The sequence below is a fragment of the Zalophus californianus genome, chromosome 8 (genome assembly GCF_009762305.2).
Source record: "Zalophus californianus isolate mZalCal1 chromosome 8, mZalCal1.pri.v2, whole genome shotgun sequence".
Taxonomy (NCBI): Eukaryota; Metazoa; Chordata; class Mammalia; order Carnivora; family Otariidae; genus Zalophus; species Zalophus californianus.
The window spans coordinates 109,751,574-109,766,832 of record NC_045602.1 but is presented as its reverse complement, the minus strand read 5'-3'; the positions used below and the strand labels follow the sequence as shown (position 1 = coordinate 109,766,832).

Here is a 15,259-nt window from a genome sequence, read left to right as displayed (position 1 = left end):
CCAAGCTGGGGGAGGGAGTGGATCTTGGGCACTGCTTGGCCTTGCTGTTCTTTCTGCCTCCTTGTCCTGCACAGGCAGACCCTGGATGTTCCAGGCTGGCCTGGAGTCTGCGTTGGGAGCCTGCTCTAGAGTGGTAGTTCTCAGCCTTGGCTATATGTAGCATCATATAGGGCCCTTACAATGCTCAGTCCCATCCCACAGAGTCTGATATAAATGACCCAGCATGGGGGCTGGGTATTGGTCATTTGTAAAAATCTCCAGGTGAGCCTAATGCACTGGTTGGGAAAAGAGTTCCTGTCTCCTGGGCTTGTAGGTCGTAGGACCTGGGCCAGCCTCTCTTTCACTCCAACACAGCCCTGAATTTCAGAAAGAAAGGGAGCTGGGATCCTGAGTCAAATGGGGAGTCAAATGGGGAGTCCTCACCTTGGGGGTCTCTGGGGAGACAGAATTGCTGACTGTGTTAGTTACCTATTGCTGCATAACAAACGACCCCAAACTATAGTAGCTTAAAGCAGCTACTTATTGTCCTCAGTTTCCGTGGGTCAGGCATTTGGGAGCAGTCTAGAGGTGGGTGTTCCTGGCTTGAGGTCTCTCAGGAGGTTGAGACAAGATGTCAGCTGGGGCTGCACTCACTGGAAGGCTTGACTGGGGCTGGAGGATCTGCTTCCTGGTGGTTCACTCACAGCCTGGCAAGATGGTTTGGCTATTGGTAGGACTCAGTCTGTTGCATCATGGGCCTCTTGATAGGCTTTCTGGAGTGTCCTCACAAGGTGGTGACTGGCTTCTCCTCTGGTAAGCAGTCCAAGAGTTTTCTGACCCAGTTTCAGAAGTCATGCTCTGTCACCTCTATGATATCCTCTTGGTACACAGGTCAGCATGGGGGGAGACTACGTTAGGGCACAAGTAGTAGGAGACAAGGGTCATTGAGGGCCATCTTGGAGGCTGGTGACCACATGGATTGTCTTTTTGTTGTACTTTCAGCCTCTCAGGCCTTGCCTGGGAGGTCCAAACATCCCCAGTAAGTGGGGTGGCCCTTCTCTCCTAATGCTCTGTTCCTCTCCTGTCATCATCAGACTGTGGCAGTATCACTGTGGGGTGGGGCGGTTCTCTCTGGAGGTCTTGCTCTGAAGTCATCTTGCAGGAGGGTCTGTGATTTCTCTACTGGCTCAACTTCCCCCATCTCTACCATATTTGGTCTCCTGGCCCAGACCACCCTCCCCATCCCCTCCCCCACTCCTGTGACCCTGACCAGCATGCACTTGGGCCTTTAGGAAAACAAACATAAGAACTATGGCTGCTACGTGCCTGGCTCTGGGCTAAGTATTTTGCACTGTCACACTCAGCTCCGTGAGGCAGGCACACTTTATCCCCATTCTACTGATGAAGGTACTGAGGCTTATAGGTCACTCATCTGATTAGTGGTAAAGATTCAAACCACTGGTATTAAAAAACAAGTGATCTGATCCCAGGGAGGGCCTGTATGAAAACCATGGTGCTATAGCATGTCCTCAAAGGAGGGACTATTTATCAAGCTAGATCATCAAGTGAACCATAAGGAAGTATATTTTTGTGATTGTGTGTGTGTGAGAGAGAGAGAGAGTAGAGGAGGGAGGGATATAAGTGTTCCTTTCTGAGGTTCCTCAAGGGCCACAGTGACTTGGGTGCCTCAAAACAGGGCTGGTAACTTGGGCTTGAGGCTAATTTTCTCTCAAGTTCACCCTTTTAGGAGAGCTTCCTCCCAGAGGAGTGAGTCACTGTGAGCACCATCTCCTTTGAGCTCTCCTCTGCCCACAATCTGGTCTGCTGTCAACCAAGGGCAGTCCCACAACAGCGTGGTCACTAGGACAGTGATCAGTTCTGTGGTCTCTTACACTTCGGTGGTTGATGACTTCCTGGAGGGGAATTCAGAGTTTGGGCATGAGGTTCTGCTCAGAGGGAGGAAATCCAGGCCATGGGATCTTATCCTAAGGGCTGCTGAAGGGAGCCACAGTGAGACCTGTGCCCTTAGGACGTTGCTGGGGGACACTGGAGGCTGGCTAATAGGGATTATTGCCATTTTATTATTCCCATTTTACAGATGGGGAAACTGAGGCTTCAGGGCTCATGGACTCTCCCAAGGCCTCCCTGGTTGGGGCAGAGGCTCCTGTCTGGGGCAATTTCATCTTCTCCAGGAGCATCCAGGAGTGGCAGTCATCATCTCAGCCCCCTGACCTCTCTTTGGGCTGGCGGGGGGGTGGGGGTGGGTCATGGTGTTTGCTTGCATCTGGAAGCTCTGGGATCTGAGGGGAAGACTGTGGGCCCTGCTTGCAGAGAGGTGGCTGCCTACCTGGCCAGAGATGATGTGTGCACGCAGTCAGGCACAGAGATGGGACCCCAGGGCACAGGCTATGGGGAGCGGGGGTCAGAGATGGAAGCTGGGCTGGTGGGCTGGCCCAGATTTGGAAAGGCTCATCGCTGATTGTTTGGAAGCAGTCATGACCAGCCCCTGATCTGATCTATGGTCAGGGTGTGACCCACTCACTCACTTCTGCTCAGGGTGGGATATATCTAGGGTGGGTGTGGGGCAAAGCTGTTTGAGTGTGGCTGGAATGTAGTCCTTGGCTCTGCCCTGGCCCATCTCTACCTCTGTTTCTCTCAGGCTGCCAGCTGAGCTTTATGCCCATCAGAAGGACTCTACCCTTTCTCTGGCTTTTTCCAGGCTTGCTTCCCCTCCTCCACCCCCAGCTAGGCTTCTAGCCCGGGCTGGGTCTTCTCCACGGTCTGTCTCTTTAGGCGGCTGTAAGCTGGGATCCTGGAACAATCCTCCTGGATCTGTCGTGCCTTGCAGAGCCTCAAAGGGAAGTAGAGGCCAGACCACTGTTCTTATGTCTCCAGGAATGCCTCCCTCTCCTGCCCACCACCGCCTGCGTGGGCCGTGCCACTGGCGCTGTCCCCCTGGACATCCTGTCTAGGGCTGCCTCTCTCCATGCGGAGTGGGCTTCCAGCTTCTCCTGGAAAGGCTTACAAAGACTTTTAAAGCTGTGCTTTCAGGGACTTTACACATCTGGTTGTGAGGAAGAGAGATGGCTAACAAAGACATTGTGTTGGGAGAGAAGTCCAAGTGCCAGGAAGGAAGATGGGGCCCCCAGGGCCCTTTACCCACATTGGCCTGCGAGAGCCAGAGAACACTGCTGGTGGGTGGGCTCTGTGGAATGAGGCTCCCACGCCTTGTCCCTTTTATGAGCTTGGGGTTAGCTGGTGACCATTGTCTCTGATGCCCGACCCTCCAGAACTGGGTAGGATGTAGGCTGACTCAGAGTTGGTCAGCGAAACATAGGCTGTGGTGTACGCTGATTGATGTCAGGGTCAAGGTCTCGTCTGATACTAGGGTTGGGGCCAAGGCTGAGGCCTGGGTCTGAGCTCAGACGCTGACTGGGGTTCTTCTAGAGGTGAGATGGGGCCCCCAGGCCTCCCATCTCTATCCTGGTCTCTTCAGGGGTCTTCCTACCTCTCTGCTCTCTCAGAGGTGGCCCTGGCAGGGGGGCCACGCCTTGTCTGTGCTGTCTCATTGAATCCTCCCCCGTCCTACCACATAGCAGTACTGATGCCCATTTTACAAATGGCAAAGCTGGAAGACGAAACGAGGCAGTTAAGCATCAGATGGGGCTCAAACCAGTGTGTCCAGGAGGTGGGGTACAGATGCTGCATCCTTGGGGTGAGTTCAGAGGTATTGGCCAGGTGGGACCCGGAGAAGGGAAGACACTAGTCTAGGGTCACCTGGTAAGTGAAAGACTGGGCTCCTAGGCTGCCCCTGCCCTGTCCCCATGCTGAGACCGTCTCACTGCCCACCCTCATGCCCCTGTGGCTGGCCAGGCCTGGCCCTCCCTCTTTCACTTCCTGGCTGCCTGGCCTGGGTGAGGAGGGCTGGGGAGGGTCTGTTTGGGAGGAGTTTGGGCCCAGCCCCTCCCTGGGGTTGAGGGGTGGGAGGGGCCTTGTGTGCAGACACAGAGCCCCTTTGTCCGGGTCACTGTGCAAAGCAGCTGGTCTGGGATTTCTGGGCGTTTTTTACATTTGAAGAATAATTGCATTGTCTGGGGGGCCCAGGAGAATCCAAATCCCTCCCCAGACCTGCCAGGCAGTCCAAAGAGATTCCCCTGGACCAGCCCCCCAGCTTCCCTCCCCCTCCCTCCCTTCTGTTAGAAACCTGAAGCAGAGAGGGGTCCCTCCAGGGAAACTGAGGTAGGGCTGCAGCCCTTGAGCACTAGGAGTATCTGTTCGAAGGAGAGATACTCTCCAAGTCCCCAAGGTTGGCTAGGGGAGGGTCCAGGTGGCCCCCAGAGCCCTGCAGGAGCAAACATGGGGCTTATAGGAAAGGAGAAGGCAACTGATCGGAAGTGGTGGGCCCATTTTGGAGTGCTTTACCTGGTGGAGTCTGGACCGCTAAGGGTGAGGTGAGGTGAGCCAGGTGGGCTAACTGCCTTGGCCATACTGTTCTCCTCTGGGAAATGGGTCATTCACAATGAGGTGACCTTGGGAAAAGGACAGTGAGGCAGACACATTTGGGAGTAGCCTGTGTTCAGAGGGGAGCCAAGGATGGTCAGGGTTTTTTGTTTCTGGTGAGGGGAGACTTTGGAAGGGCACGGGGCACCTGGGAAACTGGCCCTTTGTGGCAGTGGCCACTGTGGGGGGTGGGAAGTGACCTGCCGATTGGCGGGTGAACTGAGGCAGACTCCAGTCCTGAGGAGGAAGCGGCGCCCTGCGCTGAGCTGGGCCACTGACCATCCTTGCGGTTCACCCCCACGGCCTGCGGAGGGGTCCCCCGTGTAGCCTGGGACCACAGCCTACTTGGCGGTTGTGGGGCTGCAGCCTCATTACTGAATCGTAGCATAGGATTTCCTGGGGTGAGATGTCCCTGCTTTGGGAACAGAAGAGCGATGGCGGTGGGGGCTGGGTGGGTGTATGGGGGTGATCGCAGAGCCCAGCTAGTGCAAGGAACTCACATTTCCAGGGGTCAGCTGCTTCGGGAAACATCAGTGGAGCAGGCCCTGCGGGTGGGTGCATGCAGGCGCGCAGCTGCCCAGCCCCAGTGCCCTGCACGAGGGTGTGCATGTTAACAGAGGCCAGAGCCTGCTTCTCTGACACGTGTGAGGGTGTCTCCTCTAGGCCTTCGGGTGGGCAGTGCTGGGGATCCCAAGACTTCAGTGAAGTTGGGGTATGTGTGTATGTTTGGCGGCATCTGAGCGAGACTCGAAGCCAGAAAGGTCAGCCGGGTCCCGAGGGTAAAGAGCTGACATGCTGAGGCCTTCCCCATGCCTGGTACGTGGTTAGTGCTCGGTGAATTGCTGGGTTAGGTTCCTGGTCGGTGAGAGGCCTGGGCGACACTTGGGGCAGGCCCAGCAGTTCTCCAGGGGTACAGTTCAGAGGGAGGAGGCAGTCAAGTGCATGGGGAAATGGAGAGTAGAGGCCACAGTGATTCTGGCTGCAGGCTGGACATGGCTTGACCTGATGGATAAGGGCGGTCTTCCCTTAAGGGTGCATTCAGCTTGGAGCCTTGGGCCAGGTTGGAGGTCCAGTGGTGTTAACCATGGTGGAGAAGCACACGGAGATATGAGCTGTTTCCAGCTCCGTTCTGGGCATTTCCAAGAGGGGCTCAGGGGGAGGCCAGCACTAAAGCATGTCTCTGGTATTTGGTGATTAGGAGGCACTGCTTGGAGGGTCGGTTTGAGGGGGATGCAATGAAACTGGTGAGCATGTTGAGAGAAGGTGCAGTGGGCCTGGCCTGCTAGTCTTCATCCTTTCTTTGGTGACCCTGCCCCAGGGACAGGGCCTTCCTTCCTCTCTTCTTCTTCTTTTTTTTAAAGATTGTATTTATTTATTTGACAGAGAGAGACACAGTGAGAGAGGGAACACAAGCAGGGGGAGCGGGAGAGGGAGAAGCAGGCTTCCCGCTGAGCAGCGAGCCCCATGCGGGGCTCAATCCCAGGACCCTGGGATCATGACCTGAGCTGAAGGCAGACGCTTAACGACTGAGCCACCCAGGCACCCCTGTTCCTCTCTTCTTCCCCTGCTGCCGCCTGCTTTCCAGACTGGCTTCTTGGGCAGGTTCAATCAGGGCAGTGTTGGCTTTGGGCAGCAGGGAGAGGCGATGGCTTGCAGGCCAGAGCAGAGGTCAGGCAGTGGGGCATTCTGAATGAGGGTGGGATGCTCATGCCATGGCCGGGCCTGATTTCTCGAAGCTACCAGGCTTGGCCTGCCTGGGGATATGGGAGCTCCAGGCTCCCACCCTCATTTTGCCATGGAAGCAGGAGCAAGAAGACAAGTGGCTGTTGCCCTGCACCTCCCTCCTCCCCCATCCCTCCTCCTCCTCCCTGCCTGGCTGAGCCAGCACTTTTTTCTTCTCTCCTTTATCTGCTCGAAAAGTACAGGGTGTTCTGTTTCTCCTGTGCATACAGATCAAGGAGAGGATGTTATTTATTTATTTATTTCCCAAAGGCGAGAGAAGGACAGGCAGGCGTGGAGGAGCAGTAAGTGAGTCTTCTTCCTCAATAAGCCATTTTCTCATAAAATTAAAAAAAAAAATCTGAAAGGAAAAGATGTCACAAACCAACAGAAAACAAGCTGCTTCTTAGCCCCCTCCTCTCTACCCTGGCTGGAGATATCAGAGCACTGGAAGTTCCAGTTCAGGGCTTAGCTGAGGGACTGGCACACAGTAGGTGTTCCTGCCCATGGTTTTCTCTGTCCCTTTCCGTTTGGACCCCAGGGTGTGTTGGCTCCCTGAGTTGATATGGGGGGCCATGGGGTGGACTCCTCATCTCTCTGCCTTCTGTGGGCTGTGTGTAGGGCTTCTCTGGCTCCTTGGGAGTCCCATCTGGGACAAGGCCTGTGGAGGGAACTGGACTGTGGGGGGGTTCCTTGTGAAGATCAGAGGTGTAGGTGACCCACATGGCCCTTGCTTACCTACTTCCACCCCTGTGCTGTCTGTTTGAATTTAAGGTCTCTGATACATTAGGAACTCGGGGTTCTTTTTGTGTTTCTCTGAAAGGCAAACTGCCCACCTGCCATTTCCCACCATGCATTTCTGAACCTTCACCCAAAGGCACTCTGCTTATAATTTAGTTACAGAACTTTACAGGTGATTTTCACACTTGAAGCTCTTACAAATATTGTCAATCTTGTGACATCCACATAGGGCCTTATTTGACTATCACAATGTAGTGAGGACAAGCTGGCCCCTTTTGAGGCTAGCCGGGAAGTTCACGTCGCCGGCTGGGAAGGCGCTGCGCCCCAAGTATTCTTTCCCTCTATCAGCTTCCAGCTTAACTGGACCCCGGGTTTTCAGACGCGGTGGCCCACGGAGATTGGGGGTTCTGTGAAGAGACTTCAGAGGGGAGTGGGGACACCCCCCCCCACCGTTTCATCCCAGTCACACCCGGGCCCCCCCCAGGAACTTTTCCAAAAAGGGGTCGTCACCAGTCCGGTGTGAGACCCCTGAGGCAATCCCCTCCTTTATTGTATAAGCGAGGCGGTTTTGGAGGGTGGCCCTGGGCGGGGGGCGGGAGGAGGGGATTGCGGATGGAGCCGGGAGACCAGGACTGAGGGAGCCCCTCCCCCCCCAGTCCTGGGGACAGAGGCACGCGGGCGGGGCGTGCGGCAGCTCCACGTCGCATCGCGGGGTGCGGGGCAGGTGGCGTCAGCGGCAGCTCTGAGCAACCTGTGTGTTTACCAACCTGACGCCAGCCCGCGTCGCCCCGCGGACCCTTCCTCCCGTCGGCCGCGCCGGCCCCGGGTGCAGGCAGCCACACCCTCCCCTCTAAATTTAGTCCACCGAAAGGAGACCCTGGGCCAGGGCAGGGTGCGAGGGGAGCACGCGGGCCGCTGGACCCCGTGCTCCCAGATGCGGACAGCACCTCGCTGGAGGGAGCGGGCAGGGATCGAAGGAGCCCCGAAGGAGGAAGGAAAGGCGGAGCCAGACCGGACTCTCCTGGAAGGGGGCGGGGAGTCCCGGCCTCCAGCGGAGACCCGGCCTCGGAGGGGCCGCGGGCGCCACCTTCCGGCCCTCTAGGGAACCGCGGCGGCCGGCCTGGGGCTGGGGGGTTTGCGGGGAGTCTGCGGACGCGGCCCTCCTAGCCCGGGTGCCCAGGTGTGGCGTCGGCAGGCAGGCGGAGCGGGTGGGGAAGCGTGAGGAGCAGCTTTGCAGCCTCCGCGTATTTAGAAAAAAATCCCCTTTGCTAATCCTCTGATAAAGAGATGCTGGAGGGCGCGGTTCAAGGTGGGACAGAAGCTTTAGTGGTCAGACCAGGGGATGTGAGAAGGAAGTCGGTGTGTAGCTTCGCTTCGCTTCTCTTCTCTTCCGCTCTCTCTCTCAAACCACCCCCCCCCCCCCCCCGCTTCGGGCCAGGAATGGATATCTGAATAGTTATTGAGGTACACACACATAACAAATGGCACAAATCCTAAATGTCCAAGTCAGTGGATCATTATATATACGATGTATGGCCACCATTCAGATCAAGATACATATTCCTTCCAACCCAGAGAGTTCTGTCCTGACGCTTTTCAGTCATTCCCTTCCTCCCAATCTCTCTTCTCTCCTCACAGGTTCATTTTGCCACTTCATGAGCTTCTCGTAAGTGGAGGCATACACTATGTACTCTTTGGTCTCTGACTTCGTTTGTTCAATGTAATGTTCAAGGGTATCAGTAATTTAGTTCTGTTTATTGCTGAAGGATATTCCCTTGTACGAAAATGCTACACATAGCACATTTATTTTTCCATTCTCCCATGGCTGGACCTTTGGGCTGCTTCTGTTTGTTGGCCTTTATAAATAAAGCTGCTATGAATATTCTTTAGCATGTCTCTTTGGTGGAACATGCCCTGCTTCTCTTGGGTTTATTGTTGAGGGTGTGACTGCTTCATCACTGGAAGGGTTATGCTGAGCTTTACTAGGTATGGGAGAGGTATGTCAGCTTCTCTTGACTTTGGCTTTTTTGCTCAGTTTTTTATGTCCCCTGTCCACTCCACTGCCTGTAGCCACCTTCCGCCCACCCTTCCTCCTGTGTCGTTAGGTCCTGGATACTATTAGAGTCTGGAGTTTCTGCCACTGAAACCTCAGCAAAGACCATTGGAATCGGAGTTGCATGGGTCAGGGAGGGAACAGGGACAGGATCAGAGCTGAGTGGCCCCTTGGGATGGCCCACAGACACCTTCAAACCCTTGTGGTCACTCTGGGAATAGAAGGGTAGCTTCTCCCAGAACTGGGGCGATTCAGGGACCCCCCCCCCTTGGCTGCCCAGCCGTCAGCTCCCTAGCCTGGCGTCTCTGAACAAGCTGGCTTAGTGTAACTGTCAATTTGACGTCTGGCCTCTGGTGCCATGGGTCCTCCACAGTCCACCGTTTCCTGGGCTCCTTGCTGCTTTGCGGTGACTGAGGGGCTGGGTGGCTGGGGAAAACAACCAGAGACCTACCCAGAATAGCAGAGGCTTGTCCGATACCGGCCTCGTGGCACTCTCTGGGGGGAGGGCGGGACTATGTCCTGCCCACCAAATTGCCACTTCGCACAGGCTGTGAAATACTAACAGAAAGCTAGAGGAGAAGAGAAGGGGTAAAGGAGAAAGAGTGCCAGGGAAGAACCACGCAAGGGAGGGAAAGTTAGAGGCTCCAGCGCTGTGTGTGCAAGAGTCCTGAGGTCTGTGTGAGCGTCTTGGGGTCTGTGTGAGCGTCCTGGGGTCCGTGTGAGCATCCTAAGGTCTGTGGGAGCAGCCGGGGTTGGTGGGAGCTGAACCCCAGCAGCTGTGCTGGGGCAAGCTGGTTCAAGGTCAGCAGTGTCAGCTTCTCCTGACTTTGGCTTTTTTGCTCAACCCTTCCTGGCTGGCTCTTGTCTCAGGCTCGGGGTAGAGGCAGTGCCGAGCACGTTTGGGATGGGATTGATGGATTTCGGGGGCTTGGGCCAGGCTCCCAGTAGTCCTGCTTGCCTGTGGGGGCCCACGGTACCTCTTCCCCACCTCTCTCCTTCCCTCTGTCTGTCCTCCCTGGGTCCTCTTGTCCAGGTCTCAGGAGGAGCACGAGGGCTCGAGGTTCCCCCCTTGAGGACAGAGTTCACGAGTGTCCCTTAGGGCATGTGGGAAGTGAAGGCAGAGCAGGTAAGCCATGACACCCCTGCCCCTCGCAGGTTCCTAGGAGGCCAGTGCGGACGGTATGCAAAGTTGTGAATCCAGTGGCGACAGTGCGGATGACCCTCTCAGTCGTGGCCTACGGAGAAGGGGACAGCCTCGTGTGGTGGTGATCGGCGCTGGCTTGGCTGGCCTGGCTGCAGCCAAAGCACTTCTGGAGCAGGGCTTCACGGATGTCACTGTGCTTGAGGCTTCCAGTTGCATCGGAGGCCGCGTGCAGAGCGTGAAACTCGGTGAGTGTCCGCCCAGCTCCTAGGCCAAGGTCATCTTCTGTCCTTCAGTGCTCCGGCCCTGCCTGGAATCTCATTACTTTGGTTTTTCCCTGCGATAAATGTTCCATCATGCAGGCTGCCTGGGCATTTGCCAGAAGCTTCCTTTGCCCTTTGAGCAACCCTCTGAGGTGGGCAGGATGGGGCTCTGGCCTTTGTTTTTGGAACATGACCTAGAGCTCACAGTGTTTAGGAAGGAGAGGACACCCAGACCGAACTGTCTTGGCAGTGGGTGGACCGGTTTCTACTTCACAAGAAGAGGAATTCTGTAAGTTTTTATAAGTCATTAACTCTTGAGTGTGAATTAGTATATCATGACTGAGAGCTAGTCCTGGGGCAATAGGAGCTCAGGGCAGTAAAGGTCGATGGGATTTGTGGGTGATGGGCGGATCTTAGGATTGTCTGGGAAGAGGATCTGTCTAGGTCGCAGAGTAATGAAGACTCTAGAGAAAGGAGCCAGGAAAGAGACTTACCCCAGGGGTGGGCAGATTTTGCCAGGGGACCTAACGGGTGGGGAACTTGCCTGAAATGCAGCTGGAGGTCAGCGCTTCCCAGCCAGGGGTCTGGCCAATGAGAGGCTGAGTGGGTAGGGACCATGCATGATGGCCTGAGGACATGCTACATTGACCCTCCAGAGGACTGCGTATCTGGGTCCGTTCCCACGCGGGGCAGCAAGGCCATGCAGATATCATGTGCCCACATTTGATGGGTGTGGAACCTGGCTCAGAGACGTAGGTGGTCAGGCTTAGAACGAGCAGAGACTGAGGACGCACATGGGGCCCTTTTCTCTTTCAGAAACTTTGACACATTGAGAGTCTTCTAGAGCATTTCCTGGAAGGCGTCTATGAGGTTACGTCTGTCTTCTGCTGGCACACATAGGGGTGTGTTGGCAGTGAGGATGAAAGTGCCATCCAAGGCACTCGTAAACCTGGGGACAGCCAGCAGGGAAGCCCTGGGACTCTTTGCTCGACATCTGATTGGCTGGCTGGGAGGCTTCGGGAAGGGGCAGCTCCAGTTGTGGTTCTTGAGTCTTGATAAGACATTCAGTGTGTGACACAGAAGCAGATGAGAGGACACACGGCCCAGTCTCAGTGGTCGCTGACTGCGGAGACACACCGTGCATGGTACAGGCAGTGAGGCGGAAGCTTGGGGCTGCAGGAAGCTGAGGGGATGCACCATCTATCCATCTATTGGTGGTGGAGGCCTTCCTGACCTGGGGGAGCTTGGTGATGGGCGGAGTTGGGTGGGCAGAAGAAGGAGGGGGTGATATGCGTGGAGCGATGGATGTGAAAAAGATCGAGGCAGACTCTGCCGGGAGTGGGGAGGGCATGTCCAGGGAAGGGCAAATTTGCATGTGTTGTGTGTGCACACTCGAAGGGCTGAATGCCCAGGCCGCAGTTGGGCCTGCTTCAGTGTGAGATGGTAGCTGCGAGTCTCAGGGGTGTTGGGCAGGTGTTGAGGGCCAGAGGCTCGGGGGACACTGTGGGGCAGATGAGGAGATGGTGCTGGTGCCCTTGGATGCAGGGATGTCAAGGATCACAGCGGCGGAGGGGCAGGTAGGAGAGGGCAGGAGATATCTTTAGACTGGGGCCTGCTCACCCCTCCTCCTTGCAGAGACTGGCGAATAGAGGTGGGATGCTGACCTTGTGGCTGACCTCAGGCTGCTCACCTCAGACCTGCTTTTGCCATGTGTCGAGCCAGGAAGGGTGCCCTGTGCTTGGATGTCACTACCCAGTGGCTGTGTGATTTGGAGCTCCCTGGCATGCCCCGGGGAGGGCCCAGGCCCCTCCCCAAGATGCTGGCCCCCTTCTTCTCTTGGGAGCTCAAACCAGGCAAGACACCTTGGGGAACCTCAAGCCTGGAGGCAGGGCACTGGGGTTCTTAGTTTCTTGTGCCTTCCAGTCTGCCCACTTTTTCTGGACAAAGGGACATACACATTCCTGCCTCCTCCAGAGACACGAGTAAATTCTTTCTCACTGGCTGCCAGCAGGAGGTCGATTGCTTTTTCTCTTGCTCTGTGTTTGGTACATAGTATATACACGGCTATTTTTAGTAACTGGTGGTTTAATTAGAAACAACCCAGGAGAGGGAAGACACACAAAAAGAGAATGTCCAGTTCGTGGGGTGAGGGGTGATACTGTTGTCTATTATGGCGTATCAGATAGCTATTGCTGCCTAACAAATCACCCCAAATGTAGCAGCTTAAAACAGCACCGTTTGTTTGCTTAAATTCTGTGGGTCAGGAATTTGGGCCAGACTCAGCTTGGTGGTTCTTTTGCTGGTCTTGCCTGGGATCTCCCACTCAGCCAAAATCATCTGGTGGTTTCACTGGGGCTGGTTTGTCGAAGACAGCCTTACCCATTTGTCTGGTGGTTGGCACTGGCTTTTTGGTTGGGCCACACATCTCCAGCAGGATAAGCCTCTCCACGGTGGTCACATTCTAAGAGGGTGAACGTGGAAGCCCTGAGATCTCTTGAGGCCTCGGCTCTGAAGCTAAAGACATCACTTTCACTGCATTCTGTTAATCAAAGCCAGTCACGAGGCCAGCCCTCATTCAAGGGGGTGGGGAAATAGACCCTACCTGTTGATGGGAGGACTGGCAAGGTCACGTGGCAAAGGGCCGTGTGTACAAGGATAGGAGGAATTATTGTGATCATCTTGCCAAAAAATTTAACCGCACATGATATCTTGAATCAGTCCTCCCAAACAAAACAAAACACAAAAAAATGTTCCTCTCTCTTCTTTCGTTGTTTCAACTTCCTTGGGAGCTAGGCAAGGAAGGAGACAATGTGCATCAGAAGAGGAAACTGAGGCCCAGGCACAGATGCCTCAGAGCATCTGGTGCCTTGGCTGTGGATGGGGTGGTAGAACCAGCCCCAGTCCTAGCCCTGTCTCAACTTGGGCCCAGGAGTTGCCCCCTTCCCTAGTCAGACTCCCAGGGTTCTGCCACCTTATGTTCTTCTGCCACCTTATGTTCTTCTGCCTTAGGATGAGAGAGCTTAGTTTTCTCAGGAAGTCTATTTTAGACTACCTTGGGGAGGAGTCTTCCAGGCTGGAATGTTTGCTGTCTCTCCTCTGCCCTAGACTGAGTTGGGAGAGGGGCCACTTTCTGTCTAGGACAGGGATTTAGACTCTGGGGCCACTGGAGATTTTGAGGAATTGGAGTAAGATCAGATGAGGACCTTGAGCCAGAGGCCCTCCTCCTGGGTCTCCTTACTGGGTGTTTCAGATAACCTCACTCCCTTCGCTGGGACCACTGTACCCTCAGGTGCCCACAGAGTGTCTCCTGAGGGAGAGTCACCAATGAGGAAGGAGGGTCCAGTGTCTGGTGTTATGTTAGACAAAGGTAGGATGGAAAGGGAGAGCCTTCTAACTAGTCCAGCGAAGTGACTCTGGAGCAGATCACAAGGTCATTCAGGGGTGGCAGTTAGCTGTATAGCGGAATCCATTTTGTGCCCCATGTGGTTTCCACTGGGAACTTTTCACTGAAGACTTTGATTAGTTGCCAGACTGGGACCTAACTCCCTTCTCGCCCTGTTGTGGGGAGGGAAGGAGCCTCTTTGAAGAAGAAGGGTGAGGCGGTGTTCTGGCCCTCTCTGAAGAAGTCCCTGCCCCTCTAAGGGCTGTTGTTGTCACCATCAGGACACGCCACCTTTGAGTTGGGAGCCACCTGGATCCATGGCTCCCACGGGAATCCCATCTATCATCTAGCAGAAGCCAACGGCCTCCTTGAAGAGACAACTGATGGGGAGCGCAGCGTGGGCCGCATCAGCCTCTACTCCAAGAATGGCGTGGCCTGCTACCTCACCAACCGTGGCTGCAGGATCCCCAAGGACGTGGTTGAGGAATTCAGCGATTTATACAACGAGGTGAGGTGTTAGCAGGGCAACTGGACACATGGGTGTGGGAGGCAAGGAGCACTCTGGCAGTATGAGAGTTGGGCGACCTGTGGGGTCTTCCGCGATTCTGGCCATGTTTTTGCATACTCTCTGGGCCCTGTATTTGGAAAATCAGGACAATCTGAGGATAGAATGAAGATGATGAGTGGGGAAGTACTAGGTAAGACACCATTCATAGAGATGATTAGATATTTCTTCAGAAAGACCTTAAATATCTTTTATTAGGGGGCACCTGGGTGGCTCATTTGGTTGAGTGTCTGACTCTTGATTTCAGCTCAGGTCATGATCTCACGGTCCTGGAATCGGCCACATTGGGCTCTGCACTCAGCAGGGAGACTGCTTGAAGATTTCTCTCCCTCTCCCTCTGCCCCTCCCCCTGCTCTCTCTCTCTCTCTCTCTCTCAAATAAATAAATAAATCTTAAAAAAATCTTTTATTAGATTTATTAGTAGATACTTCGGTGGTGATTGTGTTATTATTGCTTTTGGGTACTCTTGGGTAATTTTTTAAAACTTTACTTTCTAATTTTTTCCAGTGTATAGAACTATAACTGATTATTATATATTGATTTTAGCTACCTTGACAAAGTATTATTTTAATGCTAATATTGTAGCTATTAACATATTAATTTATATTCTAATATTTTGGGATTTTATGTACATACTATACAAAAAAAAATGGCAATTTTGTTTCCTTCTTTCTAATCCTCAGACCTGCATTGTGCAGTAGAACTCTCTACAATAATGGAGATGTTTTAGACCTGCATTTTCCAGTAGGGTAATCACTAGCTACATGTGGCTCTTGAGCTCTTGAAATATAGCTAGTAACACTGAGGAACTCAATATTTAATTTAATTAATTTTAAATTGCCACAGGTGTTTAGTGGCTACTGTATTGGACAGCACAGTCTAAGACAACTTATTTCTTTTCTTTCTTTTTTTTTTT

General features: G+C 54.2%; 1 protein-coding gene across 6 annotated transcripts in view; it reads left to right on the top strand.

The window, feature by feature from the left end:
* Positions 1-15,259, top strand: part of SMOX (spermine oxidase) — a 198,729-nt gene that overhangs the window by 14,284 nt on the left and 169,186 nt on the right. For 4 of the 6 annotated variants that reach the window (XM_027622847.1, XM_027622848.2, XM_027622845.1 and 1 more), the window contains exons 2-3: positions 10,148-10,381; positions 14,039-14,286. In XM_027622847.1, the coding sequence (XP_027478648.1) occupies positions 10,174-10,381; positions 14,039-14,286 (456 nt within the window). In that variant the 5' untranslated portion in view covers positions 10,148-10,173. The remainder of the gene's footprint in view (positions 1-10,147; positions 10,382-14,038; positions 14,287-15,259) is intronic. The other 2 variants (XM_027622846.1, XM_027622843.1) reach the window with 1 other exon arrangement.